The sequence below is a fragment of the Corapipo altera genome, unplaced genomic scaffold (assembly GCF_003945725.1).
Source record: "Corapipo altera isolate COAL_440 unplaced genomic scaffold, ASM394572v1 224, whole genome shotgun sequence".
NCBI classification, from domain to species: Eukaryota; Metazoa; Chordata; class Aves; order Passeriformes; family Pipridae; genus Corapipo; species Corapipo altera.
In genome coordinates, this window is record NW_020884959.1 from 981,424 (window position 1) to 994,306 (window position 12,883).

Genomic DNA, 12,883 nt, shown 5'->3' on the forward strand with positions numbered 1-12,883 from the left:
GATAAAGACCACTTTAATAGAATCATCTTTTCCCAGTTGAGGTTATTTCTGTCTCCTTCCCTGCTTCATCACTGTTTCCTTCAATTACCCTTGTCCTTCAATAGGCATAAGCCTATTGGTTTCAGACTTAGTTATACTAACTGCTTCAAAGGCCTTCCTTAGCATCTGCTTAGGGATTCTGTATGTTTTTCTCAGTTACTATTTTTGTTCCATTTAGCATGCTCATTTTTAACCTCTCACTGTTCATATGGATAAATCAGCTTCATGGATCTGCTTTTTTTCCCCCTCTAGAACTCACATGACTAAGTACTTGTAAGTAGCAAAACTTATCATGCTTTGCACTGTGGTAAAACTTAACGTATTTTACTTCAGTAACAACCACATCATTTCTACCCTGCAGAGATTTGCTACTGGTCTGGATAGTCACTTTATTTTGGTATGTCTCTCACTGGGAGGACTGCTCTCAATACCAGTAAACTATAGCCACTCCATTTAAATTGCAATATCTTGTTTACTTAAAAGTATATATGTGCGTGGTAAGGTTCATATAGAGTCACAGGATGTGTTTAAGGCTTATTCTATCCATAATTAAAATCTGACATACAGTGTTGAAATCCTCAGGTCCTGTTGACATCATTTGAAATTCTGTGTATGGCCAATATGATACTGTTTTCTTCCAAGTGTTAGTTATATTAGTAGACTTTGGAAGAGTATTCAGAACTGGAGATTTGGGGTACTTCTTTTTGGAAACAGACATAGTGGGTCCCATAATTGTGGGGACATTTTCTTTTTAAACCATTTTAAAAGAATTTCAGAAATTTACTGCTACTTTTCTAATAGAAAGGTAAAATTATTGCATGAAGAAATACATTCCAGTTGTACCTCCTACTCGAAAAACCTCACTTTTAACTCTTATTTCACTAAAGTACCAAATAAGCAGAATTTTCCTCCCTTCCCAAAATCAGCAGTCATGTTTCTCCTATGTGCTTCCACAGATCTAACACTTAATGTTGGGTTTGAGAGTGTGAGATTTGATTTTGAAAAATTAAAAATGCAAATTATTTAAAAAAAAAAAAAACTTACCATTTTTGAGATGGGAAAATTTGTTCACTGTATTTTTATTCTCCTCTTTGCATTTTGGAGAATACCACACTGGTTTGATCTGAATTTTAAAATTTGGCACTATAATGTAGTTTTGTCTGATTGGATTGCAAACCACGAATATTCTTTTCTGTGTGTTAGACTTTGTGGGGGGAAAAAAAAAAGAAAACCCTGTTCGTCTTCTTTCTGATGTAGTAAAAGTAAAGGAATGGTGGTTATTTTATTGAAAAATAACCTTATACCTATGGAGTTTAAAGAATTAGACATTTTTACTGTTGGACATGCAAAGAAAAACTTTTAAAATAACCCGAGGTTGCCCATCTCTTCATTTGGTTTTATTATATAGTGATCACTTTCTTCCTATGTTAAAGATGGCAGTGATTACACATTTGGTGTTTGTGCCTTAGAAGTAATGGAAAGTAAATTAATGACAATGGAAATATTCCATAAAACTTGCATATTAAAACTGACTAAACAAAATTAAAATAAGAAAAAGATAAACAGATATAACAAAATAAGAAAAAAAAAGAAACTATTGAAACAAATTTGGAATATATTTAAAAATCATTATAATTTTAAAAAAGATAAAGATCAATTTCCATTAGTTTGAGAACAAAGTATTTGTAAATAATAACAAGAGTATGTTTAAATGAAGCAATGTTTTACATATTTGAAATAATCCTAATAAAAATAATAAATTGTAAATTGGCAAATTACTAGAGTTATTAAATAAAAATTAAGTGCTTTGCAGTAAAGGGAAATTACGTAATAGATACCAGTTTAAACAAATATTTGTTAGTTCATACTTATCAGGGACAGTTTCCTGCCTTTTATGTCACACTCTGTCTTTATTATATGCCTGGATCATATAACTGACTGATAAAAAACACTTTACTGTATTTCTCCACTACATTAACTCAATTACTGTTCTTGTTCTCACAGCACCTGTTTGTTAGAGATGAGCTCAAGCAGTTCAGCAGAAGTCGGGTTCCTTCGAACATCTGTGTGTTTGGAGGCACACGACTAGGTTGGTTTGGTACACGTGCCAAGACAAGACCCAAAGTCTGATCCAGCCAGGAGGTGCTTCTGTGGCAAGTGGCCCGAAAAATCTAGAGAAGCAGCTTAATCCTCCACAAGATTTTGAAGCTCTGCTCTGTTTCTGGAGAATTAGCTAGAGGCTTCAGTTGCTTCTTTTTTCCATTGCATATTTCATGGTTGCAACCTTCCCCAAACTGAGTCTCAGTTTCTGTGTAGTTTGCTATCATATAATAAGCTTCTGAAGGAAAAAAGAGCAAATCAAAGTTTTATTTAGCATGCTCAGTTGTGTCCCAACACACAACTGTAGAGGATTTTTCTTCTTATCTAACTCAGTGATATTAAGCCAGGAAGAGCTTTAAGGGGAAGATGTAAGATGTGATTTCTGATTGTTCCCATATGATAAGAAGAAAACGGAGTAATTACGTGAAATCAGTTTCTCCTCTTTCTTGCTCTAAAAACAGTTGACAGATGAGACACTTCCCTGGGACGACCCTGAAAGAAAAGAGGAAGGACTTTCAGGCCAAAGTGCTTCAGAGCCTCCAGGCTTAGGGAGGACAGGCAGAACTCTTTCAGCCCTCTTAGATGAGCTCTTTATGCTGACTAGTGAACAGAGGAGAGGTGGGCTGTGTGGTCCTGCTTCTTCAGAGCTGCCTACTTCAACTCACACAAACTCACTGTGGGAGGAGATGCAGAAACAAGGGCAAAGCATGTCTGTGCACCAGCAGTGCAGAACAGACACGTGGGTGGCCTGTCCAGTTTGTGATTCAGCCTCCTGGTTATAAAATAATGTATAATAAAGCTGGGAGGGTTATGACACAGATATCTTAGGGATGCTCAGTCTTTGTGAAAAAGAAAACCATCCAAGTATCTCGGCCTCATAATGTGCCAAATGCAGATGCTTCCTGAGTTTTCATTCAGAAACCTGAGCATCTTTATGTTCTTGAGCACTCTTAACCCCCTTGAAATGGAATGAATGGGTGTGGGGTTTACTTTATAGTCTAGGCCTTTGGACTGCACAGAAACAGTTAAGTGTAAATTAAAATTTCTTATGTTCCATCTTTGACAGGTGACACATTATGTAGGAGCTGGTTTCAGCTCCTCTTTGCATCTTGCATTAGCATTCAGAAGCTACCACAGATGTAGACCAGTTTGGGTTTGTGTCATCATTAGATGCTCAGGTATATTCCCAGTATGACAGGTACAGTTAAATCCCTTGAGTAATGAAAAAAGAATGATGTGCCTGAGCAAAGGAAAGCCCTGAAGATTCTTTGGATTGTGCTAAAGAGCAGAAACCTAAGAAAGAGATGAATAGGAATAAAAAACTTGGCATGGCAGTGTCCTTTGACTGAGAGTTTGTTACGATATGTATGACACATATCTTGCATATATTAGATGTATTATATACATTTACAGCGTTACTGCATTTTCCCTTGGAAATGTGACTAGCCAATTTTAAACCTTGCTTAGATGAACTGATGAAATACAGTAAAAATGGTGCTGTTTTAAATGAGTTCAATTCACATTTCCTTCCTAAAAAAAGACTGCCTGTTGCCATTCTCTGAAGGCGCTTGTAGTGGGATGAGCAATATGAATAATTAAGGAAAATGGGTATGTGTGCTCCAAGAGGAGACAATTTTGGTATTGAACATCCTTTATTCTTACATTTCTAAGATGAACTAAAAGGACTTTTCATTTCTCTAGATTTCACCAGATTTCCCATCCTTAACATTGTACAGCATGCCTTTTCTCCTGTCTTAATGACATCCCAAACTTTTGTTGAAAATAATTGATTGAATTTAAATTTCCTTAAAAGTTTAAGAGGTAATGTTACAGTATAAATTTCCTACCAAACACTAAGTAGGGAAATATCCATTAGTGAAATTAACTACAGTTTCTAGGTAGCTAACAATGTGCAGTATACAGTAGGGCATGGCTAATGAACACTGCAGTGGGTGATATTTCATTATACAAATTAATGCTCACATTTTAATGGGAAAGTCACATAATGAATCTCAGCTTCAGTGACAGCAATTAGAGACACAGATTGTCCCCTTCTGGACAAGGCACTGTTTAGCAATAAGCAGCTGTGTAAAAAGTCTTCAGGTTTACAACGTATATATATGCTTTGGGGGAATTAGTGTACAGTTTATATTAATGTACTGAATCTTCCCTGCAAAGTAACAACCATATTTATCTCTCTGCATTTTAACTAAGTAAAGACGTGTAAAAAGACTAAATAAATACTGCAGATGAGATATAAATACAGGAAAATATTCAATTATAAAACTTTATAAAAATTAAAATATTTTATAGTGATGCCAAGTGCACAATTGAAAAGTCTGTAATAAAATGAGTCAAAAGCATCAAATTCTGCCCCTTTACAGAGTAAGGTAGTTACATCTTATATAATAGAGAAAAATGACTAGTAAAGGAAAGTAGTAAAGAGAAGAAGTTAACTAGTATTTCTGACAAACAGATTAATTGTGTAGTGAAACATGTGCAGGATCCAAAAATAATCCTACAGAACCTTTGATATTCCATTTGGTTTAAAAAGTGTGAAGTGAATGATTAGAATGATAAAAGAAATTACCGTGTAAGAATAGGCATAATAATGAACTAATTAAACCATACAGCAATTCATTTCTAAAATATCTACTGCACAATGGATAAAATAGGTTATCAATAACTGTTTCAATGGTAAAATAAAAAATGCTGGAAAATGTTTTCAGTATTTTCATTAAGCAGTATTCTCTGGAATTATAAGATGTTTGATTTCATTTGCTTTGCATGAAAGCAAACTGTGGCTTGTTTAGAAATGTGTGAGATCGAATTGCAACCCACATTGCCCCTGAGTGATTGTCAAAACCCCACAGTGAGTGGGGCTGCCAAGCATTCTGTGTTGGGGTTCTTGCACTGAGGCACAGCTCTCACTGTACTGAGGAGCAGCACTACGAGGAGTAGAAGGGCATAATCCACAAAGTCCTCACGAAATTTTATTAAAAAAGGAAAAGGGGACATTCAGTGGGGAAGGGGTGCAGGACAGATTTTTAAGAAGCTGCATGTTAAGTATGGAAGATGGATAAATGAGCTCACAGCACTAAAGATAAATAGGTATTTAAGAGGTACAGAAATTTGAGGAGGGAAACTAAAAGCAATATTAAAAATCTGTGTGTGGCTATGAGGGTTATGGAGAATGGGGTAACATTTTGTAGATCTGGCAGACCAAACAATTGATATCTTACTAATACTGGACAAGAATGGATAAAGTATTACCAACCATGGTGCTTTTCTGTTCTGTTCTCAGAAAGAAGAATGATGGTTTTTTAAGCATTTTCCAGTGATACAGTTACGCTGCCATTAAGTAATAAGACTGTGATGCTGTAGACCACTGAATTTTAATATTTTTTAGAATGAATGAGACTGGATAACTTACAGATAAAGTCTTAAAAACCCTGGCTGAAGAGCTTCCCAAATCATTAAAGTTCATTTAAAAGAAAAAAACAAAACAAAACAAAAAACCCCAAGTCTTGGAACACAGAGCAAGTTCCAGAGCACTCACAGTAGTAAAAAAGTTCTGGCTATTCTAGTATTTCCAAAAAATAAAAAGAAAAAAAGAATGTTAAGGCCTTGAAATTATAAATTACTACCCTGTCATAAATTTGGGGGTAGAATTACAGAATGAATTTGTTAACTAATTAAAAGTTGGTAGCATAGTTAATTCAGTTTTATGTTATAAAAGGAAGTTTTATCAAGTTTCTTCTCATGAAAGTAACTTGTTTGATGTGACAATTCCCTCTTCCAAAAAAAACCCCAAAAACCAGCATGCAGAGATGAAATAGCACATAAACTGGCAGCTCCACAGCAGCACTTGCAGCTCCATCTATTTGGTATTTTATCATTATTTGGAAGACTATATAAAATCACTGTTGATAAAATTTACCAATGGCACAAAAATGGTAAGATGCTAAAAATCATGGGGAGGCACTGATTAGTCACTTAGTCAAGTGGGCTCTTTTCAACAATATGAATTTTAAATCAGCAAAATGTAAAGGAACAAATACTAGAGGCGGTGATGAACTGGGCTTAGGATTGTGGTAGAGAAGCAACAGAATATGAGCTGTTAGTTGATTGCTATGTCTCTATGGATGTAAACACAGTCTTGGACTGTATATAATTACTATCAAGTTGAAATTTCATCAAAGCTTTAGTGGGTACCCATAATTTAAATGGACAATGAAAAATTGGGAAGGGTGTTCCACTCAACGATGAGAGAAGGTGAAGATGTGACTGGTTTGCTGTCTTGCAAGTACCTTCCTTAGGAAATAGATTTTTTAATTTAAAAAAATCAGTTCAATCTAGCAGGGAAAATTGAAGCCATGTTCAGTACTAGAAAGCAGACACTGGACAAATTCAAGCTAGAAATAAGACACAGATTTTGAGCAGTGAAAATACTTAATCAGTCAAACAGTTTTCCTAGGGAAATGTTGGAGTCTTCTTCACTGCTTTTGTTGAAACAGAGTATGTTTAAACGAAAACAAGTAAGTTTTGTTTCACATTGCAGTTATGCACTGATGCCAGAATTATCATATGAGGATCTCTGGCCTGTGTTGTAGAGCAGATAAGATGATCATAATTGTTCCTTCCAGCCTTAAAATCTGTAAATCTAGTTATAATGTGGCTGTTATAATGTCCTTGCACAGCCCATAGCAGTGAGTTCCCACGACCAGTACAGTCAGATTGTGTTCTGAGCAGGGCTGGTGATAGCCTGCATAGCTTGTACATCTGTGTTGTTTATACAACCTGCTATACAAATAGACCTGTTTCTACTGGGCAGCATGTCTGTTTCCAGTTATCTACCAAGCTTTTGTGCAGATTTTACAAGCAGCATTGAATTTTTATTGTTTTACTTTATCCTGATATAAAATAGTTCCTCTGAGATGTTTTGTGTCTTGTAAACCAGAGCAGTAGGTAGATCAGAACTGTGATTATGTTGCCCAGATAAGTTGTTCCCTGTAAGATTTTTCTTTTTTTTTTTTTAACTGTACACAATGTCCTACTCCATTGTGAAAAGGTTTGCAGGGATACAACCTGGTCAGAGAATTAGCAAGATCAGGATGGCCATTGCCTTTGTGAACAATGAAAAATGACTCTTGGATATGAAATGCAGAAAATTATTTTGAAAAAGTCATGTTCCCTCACTCCTACATGGTAACATTAATTTATGTGAACTGATATTAAGTGTTAAATAACTCATCCAGACACTGCTCTTGGCAATAATACCAGGGTAGTCATTACATGAGGATGAATTCTCTGAAACCTTTCCTCGAAGTATAAGATACAAACAGGTTGTCTTCTAACAAGAATCATAGCCTACCTCCCTTGTCCCCTGCAGTATTCTTTGGACATATACTATTGCATTTGCTGATAGAGTCCTGAAAATTAGGGGTCCTTTGGGTTTTCCATTGAAACTAGCTTGATTTGAGGTTAGTCTGGGATTTTTCCCATAGCAGCTTATAATTCTGTTTTGTCATTTGTACAGTGACTTCCATAGGGTGTAGCTGGTTACTAATTTGAATGGATGAAATAGCATCTAAATAGCTGCACAATTACTGAATTTAGGAAATACTGACAGACTAAATTAAAAAGATTCAAAGATGATTGACTCCATCCTACCCCCTTCTCCCAATGCCTCTCCTCAAAATAGAAGCAGTTGAGACAGCTTTGAAGTAAACTACCCACTGCTAATATTTGGATCTGGAAGAGAAGAGAGGTTTTGAACAGTTCCCTTTGAACGATGTTATTTGGCCAGTCCTCTGTTGTAAAGGTGGCACAGTGTGTTGCTACATGTTGAGTTCAATTTCAGACCTTCAGCTTTAGATCTCATTTCTAGCCATGCAAGGGGTGGGAGCACCACAGGGGCAGCACACCAAGGCTAGGAGAGATTTGAACGTTTTATCACACTGTCTCACTCAGTGTCTTCTTTCAATCCAATGCTTGTGGCGTTGGTGGCGAGCTGCGTACAGATCTCTGCTGAAAGGAAGCTCACTCAGTAGAGAGGCCCTTGAGCAGAAAATGGAATGACTTCAAGGCTTAGCAATTCAGAAGAAGAGTATGTTGTGCCCAGGGCTTTAGACTGAAGGTACAAAAAGTACAAAAGTACAAAACAGTACTAGTACTTACTCCAGTGAGCATATATTTTAACTCACTTAAACCCATTTTTACATTTGCTTACTACTTTGAACAGCTTCTGTATGTTTTTAGCAACATCAGTGCAGTCTATATTGCAAACTTCTCCTCCTCCTTGCAGTAGTTCTCCAGTGGTTGACACAGTGCCTGCAATGCTGGGACACACTTTTAAATGGTGCCACTTGATGTGCAATGCAAACACACACTGAACTATCATTAGAATAAAAGGAAGTGCTCAATATAATTGTGTTAAAGATTTCCGTAAAGGCATAGGGGATGCTGAGGAAGAGCTTTTCAATTAAGAGGAGTGAAAATTCAAAAGTGAGACTATTTAACCCTGTGAAGTCTGTTACTTGTTTTTCACCAGTCTTATTACTTCTTAGGCAACACTTAAAATACTTAAGTTGTGTCACTAGTGACTGCTGACTAACTGGTGGGAGAAACATTGGAATAACTGAAAGTAGCTCAAAAATATTGCAGTATGGAGATGCTGTAAAAACAGCATTAATATTTGTCCATGTTCTGACTGGCAGCACAGCTGTCAGAGTTTGCACACCCCGAAACAAATGCAAACAAATAGACAGCCTGTGTGTTCTGTCCCCTTGTCCCTGCTCTTAAACACCTGTGATGGGTGTGTGTGTGCTCAGGTGCCCACTTGAGAGCAGGGAAGCCCAGACAGGCATGATCATCTCAGGTTTCTGTTTCTTGCACATCAGTAGGAACTGTTTGCTTTTGCACAACTCCTACTGAAACTCAGCCCCTACTCCTTGTCAGTGGAGCGCCAGAGCTTAATTAGGTGACTGTGAAAGACTCAGAAGTTGGCATTGAAATGTTTAAATCTGATTTCTTCTGTTAAGCTGTGTGGACCCAGGCCTAAAGCATGAACCATGCTAATTACTCCCTCTTCCTCTGCTGAGCACCTCTTGTTTGAGGTGTTGCGCTTTTCTCCTCCAAAAAGGTCTATTAATGTGGTTGCTGTAGAGCTCTCATGTCTCACCGTTTAGCTTTAGGATTACATTATGGATTTAGAATTTCCACTGCTTGTAATTTACTTCAGCCCTGTCTGAATTGCAGCACGTATCCAGCCCCTGTTCATGGTCAGTAACCCTGCTCAGGCAGTGCTCCATAGGCACTGGAGTGTTCCGGGCTCGCATCTCATTAGTGAATTCCTGCGATCAGAGAGAGGAGGAGCAGCTTCCCAAGTGTTTACCAGCCCTTCAGTTGAGCCTGTAGCTTAAATAACAGAAGTCTGAAAGCCTTTCAATTTTGTTTTTAGCAGATTTTGAGGTTATTTGAAAATGGATAACTTTCCAGCTGGTTTGGTGAGCTACATAATATTATACAGCATTTTTACCGTGGAGGAAGTTTTCAAAACAAATATTTCCATTATACCATTTGGAGAGGCTTGTTTTAGTCTTTTGTATCACTTAGGAAGAAAAAAAAAGCTACCTAGAGAAAACAGTTTATTCTTCTCGTGGAGCTCCCTCATAGAAACAATTGCCAATATTGACAGCTTGCAGGTCTTTCAGATTCCTGTCCCTTTTAGTGAGGATTTCCATATTTCTTCCTTTAAAAGGATCTCTGCATTGCTAAAAAGTGCTGTGCAAAAATGTAGATGTACCTCTGCTTAGATGTACATTCTTTTTGGATATGTCTTTATGACTATATAGGAATATTTATTACATGTGTAAAATCCTCTACCTCTTTTAAAGTATAGGAAGAACAATAAAAGTTTAGTGTAGGCTTCAAATATTTATTTAATTCATGAAAATCATCTTATATGTTTTAAAACTCTATTCAAGCTAAACCTAGAAAATCCCTTATGGTAGGTAAATTACACATTTTACTACTTGAGTACTAGAAATGCCATTAGTACAAAATTAAAGGACTGCAAAACCCAGTAGATAATGCTAATTTCAAATACAGAAACTAAATATATTTTGTACTTTTTATTACTTGATTTCTTTTTTACTGACTACTTTTTATTTTAACTATATGTTCTTACATGCTGCAATCATAATGTAGTGTAATGATATTAATATTTTATAGGATCTGTATTTATAGTCCTTTATTTAGAAACAATGCAGTAGGTCTGCAGATCTTTGAATCCTTCTGGAATGGTGCCCTCCAAATAATGATAAATTACTTGTGCAGTATGCCATTTGCTAATTATATCCATGATTTACTGCAGAGCAAGACTTAAATCATTCATTTCAGTCTTGCGTAACAGTGCCATAAAATTTTTAGGTTTAAAAATGGTTTCCATGTGTATAATTTAAACAAATTTTAGAGCAATTGTATACACAAAATATTGCAACCATCCATTTGTTACATTCTTTGTCTCCCTTTTTTTTAAACTTGTACTTTTAATGATTACTGTGGTTGAAATTGTTATGCTTCATTTTCATAATCATAGCTTTTAATTCTACAACAGTTTTCTACATGTTAGATTAAGAAAAGGATGGCTAATTGTGTGTAGATACCATGTCATTCCTGAATAGCCCCACATTCTGGAAACCCATTTTAGAAATATTCAGTTTATGAATTAGTCTTCGATTAAAGGATTTCTCTTTTAAAAATGAATTATTAGTTCTAAGATCTTCTTCTTTTCAAGCAGTTAATGTTGATTTTTTTCTTTCTTCACTCATCCATAGACCAAAGTACAGTTAACTCTCTTTATATTTTTCACCTTATCCATACCCATAGGTGAGAAGCCTTACAAGTGTCCACATTGTGATTATGCTGGTACTCAGTCTGCATCCCTCAAATACCACTTGGAACGACACCATCGGGAGCGACAGAACGGAGCAGGACCACTCTCTGGGCAGAGCGCAGGTCAAGAGCACAAAGACGAGACATCAAGTAAAAGTTCTGTGTTTATTAGGCCAGATATTTTGAGAGGAGCCTTCAAGGGACTTCCTGGTATCGATTTCCGAAGTGGCATGGTCTCGCAGCAGTGGACGTCAGGAATGTTGTCTTCTGGAGATCAGCAAGGACAAGCAGCTGGCATGTCATCTGAAGTATCTTCAGAAAATATGAAAGGGTCAGACATATCTTCCAAAGGAACACACTTCTCTGAACTTGGCCGTGCTTACCAGAACATGGTTGGGAACGGTGTGAACTTTCAAGGGTCTTTGCAAGCTTTCATGGACAGCTTTGTCCTAAGTTCTTTGAAGAAAGAAAAAGAAATGAAGGATAAAGCTCTCTCAGATCCGCTTTCAGCAAAAGCTCTGGTGTCAGATGGTGGTGAGGAAAAGATAAACAGCAAGTCCTCACAGCGAAAAACAGAAAAGTCCCAGTATGAACCTCTGGACTTGTCCGTAAGGCCAGACGCAGCCTCCCTCCCAGGGTCATCTGTTACTGTGCAGGACAATATTGCTTGGCACGGCTGCTTGTTTTGTTCCTTTACAACTTCATCTATGGAACTAATGGCTCTGCACCTCCAGGCCAATCACTTGGGCAAGGCTAAACGTAAAGACAACATCATAGGCAACAACAAAGACCAGTCTAGGGAGGCTTCAGCCTCGGTGAATAAAGTGAGCTTGCTCCCCTCTTCTGTGCAGTCCAGCAAGGAGGCAGGAGTTTCAAACATGCTGAGCCAGCTGGACTCAGCTTCTGAGAAAATGACCCAAGGACAAAGTAAAGAGACCCTGGGAGAGCAAAAGAGCACTGCCTGGCCCAGCCACATGGAATCCACTTTTTGTAATTTTACAACAGACTTCTATAAGCAGTTCGGTGTTTATCCTGGTGTTATTGGCACGGGAACACAAAATTCTTGCACCAGTAATGAATCTGAAATCAAAACACAATCTGAAGATGACCCAAATATTCTGCTCTCTGACTCTGTAAATAAAAGTGCTACTGACGACCTTTCTGACATAGCTTCATCTGAGGATATGGAATCTTCCAAGGAAGAAAACATTGAAGATGAGGACATTGACACAGAACCAGATATTATGAATAAGCAGTTGTCTGCCCTAAATAAAGAAAGCAGTGAAGGAGGCGACAATATACAAAGTGGAGTCACCTCACAACCAACACAAGGGCTCGTATCACCGCTGCCACAAGCTTCAGAAAAGCAGTGGCACAGTCAGAATCTTCTCTCCTCACATGAAACTGCACAAGGAGTGATGAAACCCGAACAAGTTCAGGGTCCGCAGGTCCTGGAGAAGCAGATGAACATGTTGTCAGTCCTAAGAGCTTACAGCTCTGATGGCTTAGCAGCCTTTAATGGACTTGCAAGTAGCACAGCAACTAGTGGATGTATCAAGAGACCTGACTTGTGTGGTAAGTTTTAGACCTTCTTTTAGACCATTTCAGAAAACACATGTGCAGAATCATGAAGCTGCTCTTTAAATATACTTAGTCATGTTTGTTAGTAATACATTTTTTTTTAAATGTTAAACCCTGTGGGCCAAATTCTAGTCTTATATGTGGTCTACTCCATTGAAATCAGCAGTGCTGCATGCATACTTATACAGGATTTTAGAAAGAACTTGCTTTTTAAACTAGAGTAGCAGCAATATAGACTATCTGTGCTAGTGGCATCTGAAGGGGA

The 12,883-nt window shown here is 37.3% G+C and overlaps 1 protein-coding gene across 3 annotated transcripts in view; it reads left to right on the plus strand.

Moving 5' to 3' along the window:
• The window catches only part of ZNF536 (zinc finger protein 536), a 340,785-nt gene that overhangs the window by 210,984 nt on the left and 116,918 nt on the right, over positions 1-12,883 (plus strand). For all 3 annotated transcript variants that reach the window (XM_027663895.1, XM_027663896.1, XM_027663897.1), the window contains one exon: positions 11,032-12,612. In XM_027663895.1, coding sequence (XP_027519696.1) covers positions 11,032-12,612 — 1,581 coding nt within the window. The remainder of the gene's footprint in view (positions 1-11,031; positions 12,613-12,883) is intronic.